Genomic DNA, 18,063 nt, shown 5'->3' with positions numbered 1-18,063 from the left:
TAACAATTTTTTCCCCAGTTTTCCAAAAGGAAAAGGAACAAGATGATGTGCTAAAGAGGGAGCATTCTGCAAGCCTGGAGAGCTGCTGCTCCACCTCCCAGAGCAGCTCCAGGGGCTCCTGTATTGCAGGCAGCCATGTGCTCTCTGCAGTGTTCCACACAAGAAGGTGGGACATTTCACACAGAGAGAAAGAGGAAGGAAGAATGTGAACATTTCACCAAGCGTGTGGTCACCGGGAGGAAGGAATAGGATTGATGAAACTTGTCAGCTTTGATGATTCTGGTAAAACCATAAACCATGTGTCTTGAGGAGACTGCATCACAAGGTAATTGACCCTAGCGCTCAGGGAATTCAGAGGTGGGATTGATTCTCTGATGTCTGAAGTCTGAGTTTTGCAACCCACCAGGGATGCCTGACCAATCCTAGTTATTTTAGAGCCCCTTCTGAAGTCAGTGCTGCTGAAACACAGCAGCCTGATGCAAAATGCTGGTGTCTGCATCAAGCCCTGCATAGCATAGGTCTAGGATGCTGATGGCATCTATGTCTCCAGAGGTCTTCTGGAACTAAAGATGAGATTAAACCACAGTTTCTCACTTGCACAATAACTGTACTTTCTTATGATCACAGAATCCCAGACTGGTTTGGGTTGAAGGGACCTTAGAGCTCATCCAGTTCCAACCCCTGCCATGGGCAGGGACACCTTCCACTAAACCAGGTTGCTCAAGGCCCTGTCCAACTTCAGTGAACCGCTCAAGGCCCTTGCAGTTTGGGAGGTTTGCATCCTACGGGCACACCGTGACACCCGCCAGGGCTGGAGCTTGCACAGCACTTTTACCATGTCTACTCTCATGGCTTCACACCAGCTCTGAGCACTTTCAGACAGAGGAGAGGCACTGCCACATCCAGCACTGGAAACCACCATGCTGGGGTGAGGGGCTGCAGAACAGGAGCTCCAGAGCCCAGATCTGCATGAACAGCCCTTCCCAAGAAACACCTCCTACCCACAGCCAGGAACTAACCCCTCCAGCAGGGCATCCAAGTCCTCCCTGCCTGTGTTTTACAATGTGGAGATAATGAGCTTACTGTAACATTAAGCTTAAAATAAAACTGTTGACACCTCTGCAATAAGAGATCCTGACTTCTCTTCCTAATGCATTTAGCTGCTTTTAAAGTGTCACTTATTGCACTGGAAACAGAACCGAACACAAAACACCATCCTCATTATTTTATGTGAAAGAAAAAGAGGCAAGCAGGTGGCCTTGACTGTGTGAGTCCCTTCCCACACTGTTATGTGACTAAACTGAACGTTTACACAGGTCTGAAGAATTGTTTGCAGTGGGCATGTAGACAGCAGAGCTACCAGATGTTGTTCTCCTAATGCTTGCTGTATGATATCATTGGATGCTGCCTGAAAACCAGCCTGTGCCAAGCTTTGAGAAGCCTCAGCTCACATACCTTGTGTGCATCTGCAACTCTGCTGAGCTGGCTTCAGGATGAGGCGCAGACATGGACGTGCAGGCACCTTTAGGTGCCTTAGGACAAGAGGAAACGGCCTCAAGCTGCACCAGGGCAGGTTTAGATGGAGCTGAGGAACAATTCCTGCCCCAGAGGGTGCTCAGGCATTGGAACAGGCTGCCCAGGGCAGGGCTGGAGGCACCATCGCCACAAGGGTTCACACACCATGGAGACGAGGCCCCAGTGCCGTGAGTTAGTGGTGGCCTTGGCAGAGCTGGGAATGGTTGGACTGGATGAGCTTAAACGGCTTTTCCAGCCAAACTGGTTCTATGATTCTTTCACACTCAGGCTGTGTTCAGATACCGCCCCCCCCCATGCCACGCAGTGCCTCCCAGTTTGATGTCGGTGCCGTAACCACGTGCTGGGGTGAGATGCTGCTTCACTAAGGTGAGCGAAGGGAGGAGGGAAGAGAAGGAGCGGGATGAATTCCATCAAGAACCAGCCCCTGGAGACCCGTCTGTGAGCACATCCCCACATCAAGCTGTCAGCTCCCAGCATTCAGCCCCACTGGGGTTTATTTGCTCCAGAGCAGGAATTCATTTTGCACTCAACTAATGTAACCCCTAAGTGCTTTAAAACAATATTCCTCTAATAAAGACATTACAACAGCCATTATTTTCCTGGTTGAAGTTAAACTAAGCAAATACAAAGGTAACTTGATTTTAAACAAACTACCATCATCACACAAAAAGCGGATACCAAACATCCTCCTCCACCATATGGTGAATTTAACTTCATATTTTGCCCCTCTTGAAGGAGACACACTCATTGGCACACACCAGGTTGTGCAGCAACATGATAAGGAAACTGGAAAACCCTTGCCTCAAAACCCTCTTGCTTAATGACAGAGCTTAAGGAAGCTCTCTTTAATAATATATTTAGTTTCAAGCTGTCTTTCCCCCTACTTTTAGAAAAGCTATATTCCAATGGTACCCTGAAAAACAAAAGAAGGTTATTTTCTAAAGTATTCCCAAGTATTACGTTCTTGAAAGTATTCAGAGTTGCCTGTGACTTACCATTGAGCTTCATTTTACCTACCCATCCCACCAACATCTATAATGATCAGCAGGGGTCTGTGGGTGCTGTTACAGCTGTATAAATCCAAAGCAACTCAGAGAAAGCAAAAAGACCGTCAGATGTTCAGACCATCTCAGACTTTAGTCCTATTGTAGAGAGCCTGGAACTTCAGATCACAGTGGGGATAAGTGCTCCTCCTGGCCCACAGCACATCGACAGTGCTCTCTTTCATGAGAGATTCAAGTCACCAAATTAGAGACAGCAAAGAGCTCCACGGCAGCAGCCAAACTTCACTGGGCTCCCTTCGCAGCTGCAGCCCAAGGGGCTTTGAAGCAAGCAGACACACAGGGACTGGCACCTCCAGAGGCACCACAGCTTCCCTGAGCGGTTGCTGTGAATTTGGGTTCACAGGATATTCACAGGAAGCTGCTCATGGAAAAGGACCTGGGGGTGCTCATTGATGGAGCTGAACATGAGCAGCCAAGTAGCCACCAGCATCCTGGTCTGTACCAGCACCGCTGAGGCAGCAGGGCCAGGGCAGGGATTGTGCCCCTGCACTGGGCACTGGTGAGGCTGCACCTCGAATCCTGTGTTCAGTTCTGGGCCCCTCACTAAAGGAGAGACATTGAGGTGCTGGAGCAGGGCCAGAGAAGGGAATGGAGCTGGTGCAGGGCCTGGAGCACAAATGTGATGGGGAACGGCTGAGGGACCTGGGGGGTTCAGTCTGGAGAAGAGAAGGCTCAGGGGGGACCTGATGGCTCCCTACAACTGCCTGACAGGAGGATGGAGCCAGGAGGGGGCTGGGCTCTGCTCCCAAGGAACAAGGGATGGGACAAGAGGAAATGGCCTCAAGCTGCACCAGGGCAGGTTTAGATGGAGATGAGGAGCAATTCCTTCCCCAGAGGGTGCTCAGGCATCATGGTAGGTCTCAGCACTCTGAAAACCTTTTTGATGCTGGAGCACAGTGTAACAGCACACTGTGGAGTCCCAGCACCCCTGTGCTGCTGCTGTAGGATGCATGCAGATATACCAAAGGGTCCAGTAGCTGCTGGAGGCTCCCAAGAACATCCTCTTTAGCCTCTAGTCCCACTGCCAGGCCACCACAGAAGAAAAACAGCAGCCAGGATACCAACACAGCGTTGGCTGGATCTAGTCCCTGAACACATTCCACTTCATCCCTCGTTTGAGAGATGGCATTTTTTGGCTCAGACTGAAGCAATATGTGAATAGGCCATACTGCACACACAGGTCTGTTGTTGCAGAGCATCTCACAGCCATACTGCAGTGCAGCAGGAGCATCAGGCCAGGTTCCTCCAGCCAAGGAGCCAGCCTAGGCACCCTTTAATTCTGTAGCAGCATGGGTTAACTGGACACTACAACAAGAATAGACGTACAGTGATCTTAAACATTCATGAATCTTATAAAGGTTAATTCATTGGCCTTTCTGGACCAGAAACATGTTCTGCCTTCATTTACACCCCTGCAGATTCACTGGCGTGGAGCAGGCTTCAGAGATGTAACCTGAGCAAATTTTATCAATGAATTCAAATCTTGAGCTAAATCAGAAGGAGGAATGGGTTTGCTCTAATCCCCTCCAAACGTTCATCAGCATCACCTGCCAGCTCAGCAGGATTTAATCTCTTTTTAATCTCAGAGTGGCATGTGCGGGGAAGAGGTTGGGCACAAGCAATGGTGGAGCTCTCTCTTTTCTTTTAAATAATTCTGCCTGCCAAATCATATTAAGCATTGCTCAGAAATTCATTAAGATTTTTGTTAACATCACTTTCCAGTTAAATAACTGGTTGCCACCAAGAGAGCATGCACACTTCAGAGGAGGGCCCATACTCTCTGTCTCTGCAGGAACACAGTATCTCCATGAAGATGCTCCAGGAGCTCAAATCCATCAGCTGGAGCATGGGGACTGCATAAGCAGGCTTGGCCCTTGACCAGGGACCATGATGGGGCAGAGATGCACCAAGCTGCACAGAACCACACACACTGCATCAGCCACACTGCTGCAAACCTAACAGCACATAGACCCCGCTGCCAAAACCAAGCTTTATTGTGCAGGTACCAGGCTCTGCAAACAGCTTAAATCCCAGTCCTGAGTGACTTATAGGGTCATGCTCCCACTAAAGCCACTAGTGACCATGGTGATGCTGGCTGTGGATGCTGTGGCTGGTGGCATCCCACCCTGGTGACTGCAGAGCCAAGGGGACTCCAGTGCAATGTGCCTGATGGGGTGAATCCCATCCAGCGCATTTTGGAGCACCCGGATTAGAGCGTTAGCGTGTGATTCTAGGTTTACATAACACCACCAAATGATTTTGGCAGGAACAATTGCTATTAGCAAGGAAAACGAAGCATCAGGAACAGCCGGCAGAGCAAAGAGACACCTCTCGCAGCAGCCCCCAGGCTAGAAAGCAAACAAACAGCAAATGCAAGAGGAGCAACACTTGGACAGCAGGGAGGAAGAGGGGAAACCTCCGCATGGCAAACGAAACCTGAGTCGTGGCTGAGATGAGCAGGGAATTAAGCTTTCCTTTTTCACCTCCTTCCCACACCCGTCAGACTGAGCTCTCTGCTTTATCAAGGCTCTCCAGTCAAGCCTCTGCCACTTAAACACAGCGCAGGGAAAGCTGTCAGGCACAGGGCTCCGAGCTGGGAGGGCTGAGCAGCTGCTGCTGAGCCACCCCTGGCCTCACAGACGCTAATTGTGGAGCTCAGCAATGCCCAGGCATGGACCAAGATGCTGATCCCACTGGATAAGGAGCCCTGCGGAGCCTCAGCACCCTCACAGGGAAGAGCTTCTGCCTAAGAGCTCATCTCAGTCTCCCCTCTGGCAGGTTCAAGCCATTCCCCTTGGCCTGTCCCTACAGGCCCTTGTCCCAAGCCCCTCTCCACGTTTCCTGCAGCCCCTTTAGGCACTGGAGCTGCTCCCAGGTCTCCCCTTCAGGAGCCTTCTCTTCTCCAGGCTGACCCAGCCCAGCTCTCTCAGCCTGGCTCCAGAGCAGAGCTGCTCCAGCCCTCACAGCATCAAAACACAGGTTAAAGAAAACACAGGGAAAAATAACTCTGTCCTGGTGACCTAGTGCTGGGAAGAGGCATAGAGCTCTTCAGAAACCTCTGGGTCCTGCAGCCTTCCTGCTATAACTCTGCTAAGGAGGCAGCCTGCACTCGAGACCTTTTATTTGCCAAGCAGAGGGTCCCTTCCCAGCTGGCACCGTCCCTGGGCTCATGGCACGATGACGACACAAGCTAAAGCCCCATATCCAGCAGCATGCTCTTCCTGCCTCCAAGCTACCCAAGGCTTCCAACACGGGGGGCAAACGAGAAGCCCCAGTTGAGCTTCAGAAGAGAAGAACAAGAAGAGGATGTTGAAATCCCCATTTCCCAGACAATTAACTGCAAATGGGAAAGGAATCTATGGCTTCACATGCAGCTCCTGGAGAGCAGCTCTGGATAACAGGACTTATTCAGACTCAAATCAGAAAAGTTTCCATTATAATGCTGGATTTGCCCATGATACAAGGATCCTGTTTTGTTAATGACTGCCTCATCTTTACATTTAGATTCTGCCTCTATCCCCTGAAATTCAGTACCCAGGCTCTGCTCTGGGAGTTTATAGAAGTTATACTTGAATTGGGGCACGTTCTTCTCTATCACACAGGTTTAATGTGCAGCACCTCTCATTCGGGAAGTAAGCCCTTAGATATCACCAACACCAGAACGAAAACAGGTTTCCAGTGCAGCTGGACATGGCAGGAATGTTACAAAGGGACTTTGTGTGACTCCAGCCCAGTCCACATCCTGGGAGAGGGGAAGCTGCATGCATGTGACATCCCAGTGCAGGAGTGGGAGAAGTGGATGATGGTTCTGGATGGGGCTGCCCTTGTTCCCAGCTCTTCACTGGTTTCCTCTCCAGTTGCACACTGTGACCTTTCCAGGCAAAAACTGAAATAAATGAAACCCTGCACTCTAACAGGAATAGTAATACATGCAGGGAAAGGATGCCAGAGCCAGCTCTGGAGCCTGCAATCTGGATCCTTGCTCCTACAGGATGTGTTTCTAAATCTCAGTCAATACTGCATGTTTTCCAAGGGATGAGGCATTTCACATTTACTAATTCTAACTAAAGTCCTTTTTATTACCACTTCCTATTTAGCATCTGATTGCAGCCGTCACCACTGAGACTCTCACTGGACCAGAGCAGAAAATCTATGGCTTGCAGTTGATGTGGGCTGGATATTGATATTCTTGTCTCCTGCCATCTCAACCCCAGAAGGTACAATTGGAAGTATTTTAAATACACTCCCGGAGGTTCCTTCCAGCCTTAGCTATGATTTTTAACACGTATTTGTTTCTTTTGTGCTCTCATGCAAATGTGGTACCCAGCTTCCACTGATGCCTCAAGTTACATGTTGTTATTCCCACCAGGGTTTGGCCTCCCCCAGATGAAGGCCACTACATGCCAACCACCCTGTTTTAAAGGGCTGGTGGTTTATGAAACTAGAAAGACCATTTCAGTCATATTTTCCCCCTTTCAAAGCCCAACCCTTAGCGGAAAACATGATTTAACGTAGTTTTCAAAACACCTATGCTTTGGGCTGTTTTAAATCAAAGAGTTGAATACTCCACATGTACCGTTTGGTACATCCAGGACAGAACAATGTGGTTTGCAAGCAGATGGCCACCCACAATTAATTTGCCACCTTGACACAGTAATACAGGTTGTCAGTTAGTTAACACATGCCACTGGTCTTCAGTTCACTTCATGACCCACAGCCTTTCCTCCTGGGCAAGGTCTTTATCTGAAGGAGGCGGAAAAAGCCCCCAACAAAACTACCACCTAATAATGAAAACATAACTCTGGTTTGCTTGGCATCTAAAAAACGTTCTCAGCTTTAACAGATTTATCAGGTTTAAGCCCACTGTGTCACCAACGTCCGTCTGCGGTGGAGGAGCCCAGACTGTAATTCCAACACAGGCTCTTAAATATACCCAGATTGAATCCTGCCTGACCTCACTGTCTGGCTGCAGGGTTAGCTCCATGGCGCTTGCTGGAAGGTTTTTCCTTCAAGGGCTGTTTGATCTTCAATCAACAACGCTTATCAGCAGTCAAGTCTGGCAGCCATTCCCCAAAGTTTGATATTTTTAACAGCACATTCTTCTTCTCCTTTGAATGCTATTGCGAGACAAGATAACACATCAGGGGAAAAGTTGCCTCCCTGGCTTTAACAGGGACAAACAGAGCAGGATCCTGTTGGGGTAACACAGATTTCCCAGTGCTACAGCAAGCCCCAGCTTCTGTGGTTCATGTTTCCCCCTCCAGTATTTCTGCTTTTCCCTCTTCCAGACGCAGTCTGTGCCCATTGCATCAGCTGGGACAAACCAAGATCATTCAATTAAGTGTTTCCAGAGGAAACTCCCTCTAAAGTTTTCATAAATTGAATTTCCACCCTGTCCAAGTTTCTTTCCTTTTCACTAAGGGCTCTGGGGCACACCGCCCCTCTTCTGACACTAGAAATTAGAAACTCAGTTCCCTACAAACACATCACTCTTCCAGGGTGCAGAAAACCCACTCTTCAAAGAAGCCCCCGTGGAAAATGAGAGATATGGAATGGACCTAAACTGTTATATTTTTGACAGAGAAAAAACAATCACCTTTATTTTAGGGTTCAGTAACTGTAAGTGATCAAATAAAAAGTCTTTTAATTCAGAGCCAGAAAGCAGCATCAGCCAAGGAGACCTGGAGCTCCCAAATTCCCCTGCTCTGAAGGCCCTTGGCAGCATCTTCCCCATGGTGTAGAGGCAAGGTGATGGTGGAGATGGAGCAAAACAGCTCATCACTGACCAGCTTTTGGGGGAGAAAGATGCTCAGCCTGCACGCTGCTAGGAGCAGGACTGGGGTCCACCAGCTCCCCACATGGACAAGCTGCAGTGAAACCAAGCTCTCTGTCCCACTGCCTGCTCCATCTCCTCCCCTACAGAGGGTGCTTCCTCACACTGAAACCATTGCACTTCAGGGTTTCCCATCAGCTTAACAAGCCCTGATGAGCTGCACAGCCCTACCACCTTCCCAGGGAGAGGGAGGAGATGCTCAGGGAATAAACTACTCCATAAATCAGGATGGAAAGGTGGAACTTTCACAGGTATAAATGTGGATGTCCATGTCTTTGGAAGAGAGAAGCCTCTTGGGGTGCACCTCTCCAAGGACCCAGGTCTTCTGCAATGGTTGCTCAGCACTCAGGATGGCTCAAATTATTCCTAAAATAACTCCCAAATACCTGGGTACCCTGACATAACCCACTGGAGACAGAGACCCAGCCCAGTTCACACAGAGAATAAATGGCAGGGACACAAGACAATCCTTATCTCCCAACCCCTGACCACAGGCAAGCACAGACTCCTCCCTGGAAGCAAAAAAGAGATGAAGAGGAAGATGTCGGCTTTCTCTAAAGCCAAGAAGAGAAGTGCAGTGTGCAGGCAGGCAGATGGGAGAAAGGGGATGGAGCCTCCCTTAGTCCAGATGGGAATGGAAACTCTGAGTCACAGGCAGGTTTTGCAGGAAGAAAAACCTGCTGATGGGATCCAGTTAATCCCATAGGAAAACAAAAACCACTCCTTGCCACTGCTGAGGGGGAACAGGATCCACATGCACAGCACAGTCCTGGGGAAGCGCAACCTGGATGAAAGGGAGGGCAGTGACTGGAGGCTTCAGTTGTCTGGAACTGAAGATGGGCATCAGGAGGACGGACTCAGGGCAGAGCTGCAGCAAGTTTTATCATCCATCCCTCCTTTTCTAGCTCCTGCTAAATCATGAGGTCCTTATCATAGAATGGTTTGGGTTGGAAGGGACCTTAAAGCTCATCCAGTTCCAACCCCTGCCACGGGCAGGGACACCTTCCACTAGAGCAGCTTGCTCCAAGCCCCTGTGTCCAAACCTGGCCTTGAACACTGCCAGGGATGGGGCAGCCACAGCTTCTCTGGGCACCCTGTGCCAGCGCCTCAGCACCCTCCCAGGGAAGAGCTTCTGCCTAAGAGCTCATCTCAGTCTCCCCTCTGGCAGGTTCAAGCCATTCCCCTTGGCCTGTCCCTACATCCCTTGTCCCAAGCCCCTCTCCAGCTTTCCTGCAGCCCCTTTAGGCACTGGAGCTGCTCTCAGGTCTCCCCTTCAGGAGCCTTCTCTTGTCCAGGCTGACCCAGCCCAGCTCTCTCAGCCTGGCTCCAGAGCAGAGCTGCTCCAGCCCTCGAAGCATCAAAACACAGGTTAAAGAAAACACAGGGAAAAAATAAAAGCACCATGAGAGCAAGAGGCTGGCCCTTAAACCAACAGAAAATACAAAACAGTGTCCCCATTTTCAACACTTGTGTGATCCAGCCTCCTGCGTCCAGGCTGCAATTAGAGGTCAAGAAACTGCCTCAGACCAAAACCACCCCATTTCTGCAGAGAAGGCTTCTCAGAAGCCACGTGCAGCTGCAACCAGCATAAACCAGTGCTCAAAGAATCTCCCCATAATAACAATGAGTGGTCCAGGGCCCTAATTTAACACTTCTCTACCAGTTACACTGGCCTCAGAGCTGAACTGAAACCACACGGTGTCCGGAAGAGATTTAATTATATCTGCGGAGGTCACCCAATCAGCGCGAGACATTACAGTGGAGGAGAGAGATTCTGTGGCATAATGCAAAGATTTTTGCCTGCAGGCAACGCAGCAGCCAATGCCATTTTTCAAAGAAGAAATGGCATCCATCAGAACAAAACCACCAGAAGGAAACAATAGAAAGAGGAGGGGGGATGCAGATGATTAAAATATTGAAATCTGGTCCTGTAAGTGCAAACCCAGGCAATTTAGCACCATTTTCAAGCACTTTGGGGCTTTTTGAGTGGCTTGATCAGATGTCTCAGTAAGTTTTGTTGCACATTTTCTCCCCCTTGCAGCTGAACTGTGCATCCCCCAGTCTAGGCTTTAATTACTTGAAAACGTGTGTGTAAAATCACAGAGGTGGAACATTAGAGCTCAAACCTCCAATTAGGAATTAATGGGATCAAAGCTGGAATCACGCTAACACTTTACCCCGACTTGAGAAATGCAGAGTAACATAGGAAGAAGAGGCAGAGAGGGAGGTGCACAACAGCTTCAGACAGAACCCTTGCACTCACTGGATGGAAAACTGTCAAGGAAAACACATTAGCAGCACAATAACTTATTTTTAATGTAGAGCTGTTAAGAAAACACAATTATATGCTTCATTTATACTGAAAGATATAACCCAACTTATGGTAAAAGCATTTAGAGCTCGTTTTGCTAAAAAAACCCAAACAGATGAGCACAAAGGTAATAGGGAACAATTGTGCACCTACAGGGATAACCTCCCTAGCACACCATGCTCCAGCTCAGGCAGGAGCAGTCCTCACCTCCTGCTCCTGGTATCCAGCAGCAGAGAGATGCAAAGGGAAGGCAGAAGGAAAATAGGGGGTTTTCTGCAATTGCTGCAGAAATCTGATGACAATGAGGTGACACCAACCAGCAGGAAAGGAGCCAGCAGCACCCATTCTTACAGCTAGCAAAAGCAGAGCCCTGGAGGAGCTCTGCCAGGGTTAGAAATGCTCTCCCCACCGCCCTGAGCAAGCAGCAGCCACGCACTATACAAGCTATGGGATGCTCTGATCTGTTATAAGCAAAACACAATTGATCAGCAGAATGTTTTCTTCATTATGGATGCACAGCCTGATCCTGGTGCCTGTTGCAAGCTCAGAGGGGTAAGTCCAAAGATGTACATGGATTTGCCCCATGGTAATAACGCAATGGGCTTTGGACCACTGATTTAGGAGGTAATGTTTATAACTGATTCAAAGCATCATAAATGAATCAGAGAAACCTGCAAGATTGTGATCTTCAGTGTTTGGTCTTGTGATGACTCCTCTGCTACAAGGACTTCACGGATCAGGCCCTCGACAAGGTTATTCGGAACTGGCCTCAACAAACATGTGGTTATACACAAGCCAGACTGGCCTTCAAAATATCTCCCGTTGTTCCAAAAACATCCAGATTAAAGCCTGCCCTCTGCATACACAGAGAGAACAACAATTTCTATGAATGGATGGGCATTCATTATTTAGCTCCCAATCCCTGACTTAAAGCCTAAGGCTAAATGGAGCTTCAAACGCTTTCTGCTGTGCAGCCCATCAAAGATGGCTCTGGAGAAAGCAGGGTTGTCCCAGTGAGTGGCTCAAACACTTGTCAGAGGAAGCCCTTGCCCATATTCAGGGCCTAAAAACTTAAAAATCCACATTTGCAAATCCACAGGAGCTGCCAAATGAGAATAAAATGAGCCCCAAATTAAAAATTTGCTGGACTTTGTTCCCCATCCAAAATCCTCCATCTCCAAAGAAGGATTTATGCTCCTTCAGAACCAAGCTGGCTTAGAAAGTAGAAAGGAAAAGAATTCATTTTATCTTGCAGAATAGCAAAGCAGTTCTGGAGCAGTGAAAAAGGGAGCCTGTTTGTCTCTGCAATGTACAATTGATGGTAAAAGTCAAAACAAAACAGAGTGCTCCACAGAAATACATTCACTACATCAAACCCGGCTCATTCCAGCAGCTCAGATCCTGTTTCTGAAGTGTTCTTAAGAGAGCAGTGGTTGCAGATTAATACTCATCTCATGACCAGCAGATTTTAATTATCCATGATTTATGATGGTGTATTGGCAAAACAGGGGGTTTTACCAATTTATCAGCCTAAAAGGCAAGCCACAGGGGGTGTGCAGAGATGTAAAGCCATGGAGCCCTATTAGAAAGATCTGGGACAAGTTTTGATGGTGCTGATGAATCCTACAGGAACGGTCCAGGGTTAACAGCCCTCCCCAGCACGTCTCTCCCATTAGCTGCTGGAGGTGCCCATGGGTACTCCCAGTGTCACAGCACTGTGCTTGCTCCACAAGGATTATGTATTCCCAGGCTGGGCCCTTCTCCTCCCATCAGTCATTGCCCTAAGTGGAAATCAGGCATCATGCTAACCAAGCCTGAGCATCGAAACACCAGAAGCCACTAAGAAGAATGTATATTGAAATTTGTCTCTGCAGGAGAAACACAGAGACGTTAATTCACTCCCCCAGAGATGCCCCTGGGGAGCAGGATCACTCCTCTTGCATCGCAGCACACACTGTGTGAAAGAGGATGCGATGCTGTGCTGTGCTCAGGCAAGATTCCTGCCATAAGCCTCCCTTGCAAAAGTGAAGGCTGAAAAGGGAAAATTCCCTCTCTTACTTCGTGGACCTAAACAATTTAAGATCTAGGAAAGTCCTTGATGGTGTATCAGCTGCACACCAGACCCGCTGCTAAAGCTCTGCTGAGAGCAGAACAAACCCTGTGTTATAAAACTGTATGCATTTTTCCATTGTTTACTTCTTGTGAAATAAAGATGTAAATAGTCTCCTTTGAGGTGAAGTGGGGAAAAAATCCAGATTTTCACAAAGCAACTGAAGGGATATGAAAATATCTCAGCCCAGAGCAACAACCCCCTTATGTGGTGCAGGGCTGTGCTGCCTGTGCTGTAACACCATCACAACACCCAGCAGCAGAGAGACCCTGCCAAAGCTCCACATCACCAGCAAGGGAGCAGGAGGGGGGCTGCAGCAGGTACCAACACCGCAGGAGAAAAGCCAGAGGGGACAAAGGGGCTTTAGGCCCATATTTAAGAGGAATCCAAAAGGGAGGTAGGTGCTCCCTTCCGTGGGGCTTGGGAGGCCAATGGCAGACACGGGCGTCACAGTGTGGACAAGGGCTCCCTGCAGAGATGGCACCACTTTCAGCTGAACCTCCCCAGTCCCTTGTGGCTGACGACCTAATGCATGAGAGGTGTTTCTGCTGTGCAGTTCCAATGGTGGAGCAGGTCCTGGATTCAGCTCATGGGGAGGAGGTGAGAGGCATGGGAATGCTGGTTGCAGCATGCCCTAGGGAGGATTTTGGGTGGCTGTGGGAAGGTGCTCCATGTCACCCCTGTACCTTGGGCTGAGCCCAGTGCAACTGTATAAACCAGTTGCACCGGTCACAGGAGCACCAGTCCTGCAGGCTGTGAGCAACAGCTCACCAGGTACAGGGAAGTTTGGGGTCAGCCCCACTTCCCAGCTCCCATGGCAAGCTGCTCCATGTGGGATCACCCACACTGGGGATCCATTTGTCCTGCTTCAATGCCACCAACATGCCCAGTTCATCCCCCCCCACACACACACACCCCAAACACATTCAGCAGAGGGGAAGGCTCCTTCTTACCCTGCCTGAGGCATGAGGGACTGCCATCTCCACCCACGGGTGTCCAGCCCCTTGCTCCCCCACACCATTCCCTCCCAGTGGCCAGCCCTTCTAGAAAGCTCCAGAAAGCAGTTAAAGAAAGGGTACAAATACCCTTCTTGTGGGCATGCCTTGGCTGAACGCACGCTCCCATTTCATTATCCCTCTAAACATCCCTTGTCCTTTTAAAAATGGAAATGCTGATACACAATAGGCACCTCTGTAGCTGCAAAGAGAAACTGTGGCTTGCTGCAGCATGCAGGCAAGCTCACAGACCTCACGGTAACAATATGATGTTCAGTAAGTGCACAAACCAATCACATTAACATTTCAGGATGCTTTGGGCTAAAGCACATCTACCCGGTAAGCTTGCTGGTGAGGGGTGTGCAGGCAGAGCTTTGCCCTGCTCTCAGCCAGTTATTTATACCCAGTGACACTGCACAGCCTCTCCCAGCCTCTCTGCCTCCACCCCCAATAAATAAAGACATAAACAAAGCACCTTTTAGGGAAAAATCAAGCTGAACCTGCACAAAATAAGGCCTTTAAACTGAAGGGCTTTAAAGCACCTTTGGTGAAGTGGGAGGACAGTGAAGAGCCTGTAAGTGCTTCTTGCCCAGGTCCTTCGTAAAGATGGATTTCATCCGGGATACCTGCATGCAGTAGCAGGAGAACGGATTTTTCCAGCCCACCCTCCCCTCCTCTGTAGCTTTTTTAAGTGGAAATGTGTTGAGGCAGACACTGGCTGAGCCCAGCTCTGGGATGAGCCACCAGCACTGGATGGGAGTGATGGGGTTGGGACCAGTGTGAGTTTTGGAGTTTCCCACAGGGTCCCATGCAGTTCCAAGAAGCATGAGGCAGCACTCTCCATAGTGAGCACAAGGTAATGAAGTGCTGGTGGTGATCCTCAGCCATACAGCACCCTGCACCGGCTGGAGAAGCTCCCTGAAGAGAAGGCAGCAGGCAATAGGTTTGGACCATGCTGTGATGCTGAAGGTAAAACTGTTCTACCTGCATTCGGCCAGGAAAGAAAAGTCGACCCATTTCATCTCTGACTTCTTTCCAGCAGCCTCATCCCACAGAGAAACGTGCACAAGCCAATGACATTTGGTAACTTAGAAAAGAAGAAATAAAGAGAGCCCTGAATATCAGAAAAGGTAAGTCACTTCCTTCCTCCCGCTGCCTCAAGATCCTCTGTAGCAGTGGCAACAGCAGCATCTGGTGGCAGTGGTCAGTACCGGGGTGCTCCTCTCGGGTGTCCCGTCCACCCTGGGGAAACGCACTCCTCATTCTCCAGGGCTGTGCTCGCTGCAGACCCCGAAGATGCCATCTCCCGCTGCAGCACCGCGCAGCAGCAAGGACCCTCCGATCCACTGAGACCGCCTAATCCGGGACTAATCTCAGGGATTCAGGCCACGGATGAGCGGCCGATGTGGGGGCCCGTGTGTGCGCCCCAAGGCTCGGGTGGGAGCTGCTTGAGGGCGCCCGAGCCATGGCAGGGCCCGCGGTGCTGCGTGCAAGACCCAGCTCCCACACGGAAAACTGGGAAACAAACTAAAGCGATGTTCACATCTAACAACTTCTTGGTAAACCCGAGTCCCTAAAGCCAGCAGGATTTGGGGGTGCCGCAGCTCCCAGCGGCTCACGCTCACACGATCCCGGACTTCCAGCTTTCACACTCTTTGCAGGCTGCCGTTTCAGCGGCGCGGCCGACTTGCTCCCAGGTGACCCGGCTCTCGTTAGTATTTTAAGAGTTTATTTAGCAATTTAAGAGCAACGGCAATGGTAATAAACCAGTTTGAAACGAGCAGTACGAGGGTGCAGAAGAAATCAGTTTAAGTTGTTTCCTTTCAGCTTAATCAGGCATCTCAAAATAAACACAAACGCTGAGGTTTGCTATAGCTTAATAAAAAGAGATAGCCCAAATGATGGAGAACACTTAAATACATACATTGGCAAGTAAAGATTAATGTGCTGGTTCTGGGAAGCCGCATAGGTTTCCTTCCTCTTGTTTCTAAAGAGTTTGATCCCGAAGTACCACAACAGAGGCCCGAGCCGAGGGCACCCCGATCTGCAGTCCCCACGCAGGAGAGCATTTTCCTCCCTTTATTAACTTTTATCAGTGCGATTCCCCGAGGCTGGACCGGGAGGATGCAGCCGGGGGCATGTCTCGGTCCTCCAAAGGACTCTGACTCCTAAAGCTTCGCTGACGAGCCCTCAGCGCTGTTCACCAACACAGGCGGCACTCGGAGAACTCCTCATCCGCGGAGCAGAGCATCCATCCCCTCCGTTCGTCTCCTCCGGGATGAAGGAAATTTCCTAGAGCACCTCCCTTGCTCTCAAATGTCCCCTGCGGGTCCCTCTCTCGTTACAAGAACTGGGTGCTTTGCCCTGCGGCTGCAGTGAGCGGGGAAAACGCAGGTCCGGGACCTCTCCCCGCCGGGCTGGTGCTCCGGGAGCCCGCACCCCAAACCAGACCCGGAGGTACCGGTAACCTCAGAGCGGCAGCTCCGCAGCCCCGCAAACAAGGTGCGAAACACCTCAGCAAACAACAACAACAACAACAACCAGCAAAGTGCCCGACAACAACCACAACAACCGAGTCCGCACGGACCCTGCTCCGGGCCGAGCGCTCCCGGGGGAAAAACACGAAATAAACCCACGATGGCAGAAATAAAACAGCCCCGAAGAGCCGCGACCGCTCCCAGCCTGCCCCGAGCGGCGCCGCTGGCTCGGGCTCCCCCGCCCCGCCGGGGCCGGGACCCGCCGGCTCTTCCCGCTCCGCTTCCAGACCACTTTCAAAATTCCCTCCCGCAGGAGCCAGCCGCCGGCGGCACTTTTCTTCCCCCCGCTCCGCTCCCATCCCCGGCGGGACGCGCTGGGCTCCGCCGCGCCGGTACCTTGTTGCAGTGATAATAATCCAGCGGCCCGAGGCAAGTGGGGTCGGCGCCAGGCAGGGAGCCCACGGCGGTGGGTGCGGAGGGGTAAAACCGAACGTCCATGCCGGGGGTGCGGGCGGCGGCAGCCGGGGGCTCCAGCGGGCATGGACCCGGCTGCGGTGGCGGCGGCGGTGCCTCTGGCGCGGGGGGCGGAGACGGGGCGGGCGGGGGGGCGGGCGGTGGCCCCCGGCCCGCCCCGCTCCGCACCGCCCCGCGCCGGGGCCGCTATTGTTCGTGGCGGGGCCGGGCGGCTCCCCCCGGCGGCACCGGCACCGGCACCGGAGGGGCTGGAGCCCTTCAGTGGCGCCTGCGAGGGGGCAGGACGGGCGGGCAGCCCCCGGCCCCAGCCCACCCGCTCAGGGCAAGGCTGCGGCAGCCGCCGGGGCAGCGGCAGACCGAGGGTGAGACCGGCTCCCGCTGGCTGGTGCGGACCTTGTCGCGTCTCCTCTGCCCCTCACCGTGCCCGGTTTTGGCCTCCTCGCAACACGGGACGGTGCCAAGCAGCTTCCTGTCCCCCCCGCACAGCTCCTGGTGCCCAGCCCTGGAGAGGGATGCTTCCCGTCGTGCCGATCGACCCTGGAGCAGGGGCCTCGCTCCTGCAGAACCTGCATCTCCCGACACTCTCTCATTCAGCAGAGAAAAGCCGGTCTCAGCCTCCAGCACCAGTGTTGGCTTCAAGGCGTGCAGACCTGAAGCCTCCCACCACCCCAGGCCACCTCCCCCTGTGACCCCACTGTTGGAGGAGCAGCGGTCATCCACTGCCAGCCAGCAGTGCTCCCAGTCCCCACACTGGTGTGGAAAGCCCAAATCCCATGGGGAAGAAGGATGCTTTGGGGTGTGCAGGGTGGCCCTGGGATATGTGTGGCTCTCCCATTCCTGCCACACGCTGTGGGCTCTGTGCAATATCCCTTTCTTCCTTCTCACAACAGGCCCCTTAGAGAACCAGCCCAGTGGAGCATACTATCATATACGGAGCATTCTTGCAGTATGTTATTCCACTCCCAGATACAGTGAGTTACTGCAACTGATCCATATGCTCGCAGAGAGCTAGGAGAGGGCTGACAGCGCCAGTTTGCTGGCAAATCTCCAATGGAAATGGCCTTTTTTTCTTTGCAAACACCATGACACTTGCAACACGCACCCTGCAGGACTCTCTGTGGCTGGCAAACTGAGCTAAACTAATGCCGAGTTCTTCCACAAGCATCTTCCATTGCAAGAGTGTGGCCAACACTGGGAGAGGGGAGGTGGGCTGGGGGCTGGAGGGAACGCCAGCTCTGGGAATCAAGTGATTATGTAAAAATC

The 18,063-nt window shown here is 51.3% G+C and overlaps 1 protein-coding gene across 2 annotated transcripts in view; it reads right to left on the bottom strand.

Moving 5' to 3' along the window:
* TOX2 (TOX high mobility group box family member 2) overlaps positions 1–16,915 on the bottom strand; it is a 137,950-nt gene extending 121,035 nt beyond the window's left edge. For both annotated transcript variants that reach the window (XM_062604053.1, XM_062604055.1), the window contains exon 1: positions 16,723–16,915. In XM_062604053.1, coding sequence (XP_062460037.1) covers positions 16,723–16,824 — 102 coding nt within the window. In that variant the 5' untranslated portion in view covers positions 16,825–16,915. The remainder of the gene's footprint in view (positions 1–16,722) is intronic.
* Between the last annotated feature and the right edge of the window lie 1,148 nt (positions 16,916–18,063).

Source organism: Pezoporus occidentalis, unplaced genomic scaffold (genome assembly GCF_034315485.1).
Source record: "Pezoporus occidentalis ecotype Australia unplaced genomic scaffold, CSIRO_AGI_Poc_V1 ctg83, whole genome shotgun sequence".
Taxonomy (NCBI): domain Eukaryota; kingdom Metazoa; phylum Chordata; class Aves; order Psittaciformes; family Psittacidae; genus Pezoporus; species Pezoporus occidentalis.
The sequence above is the reverse complement of the archived record's forward strand: the minus strand, read 5'-3'. Positions and strand labels throughout refer to the sequence as shown.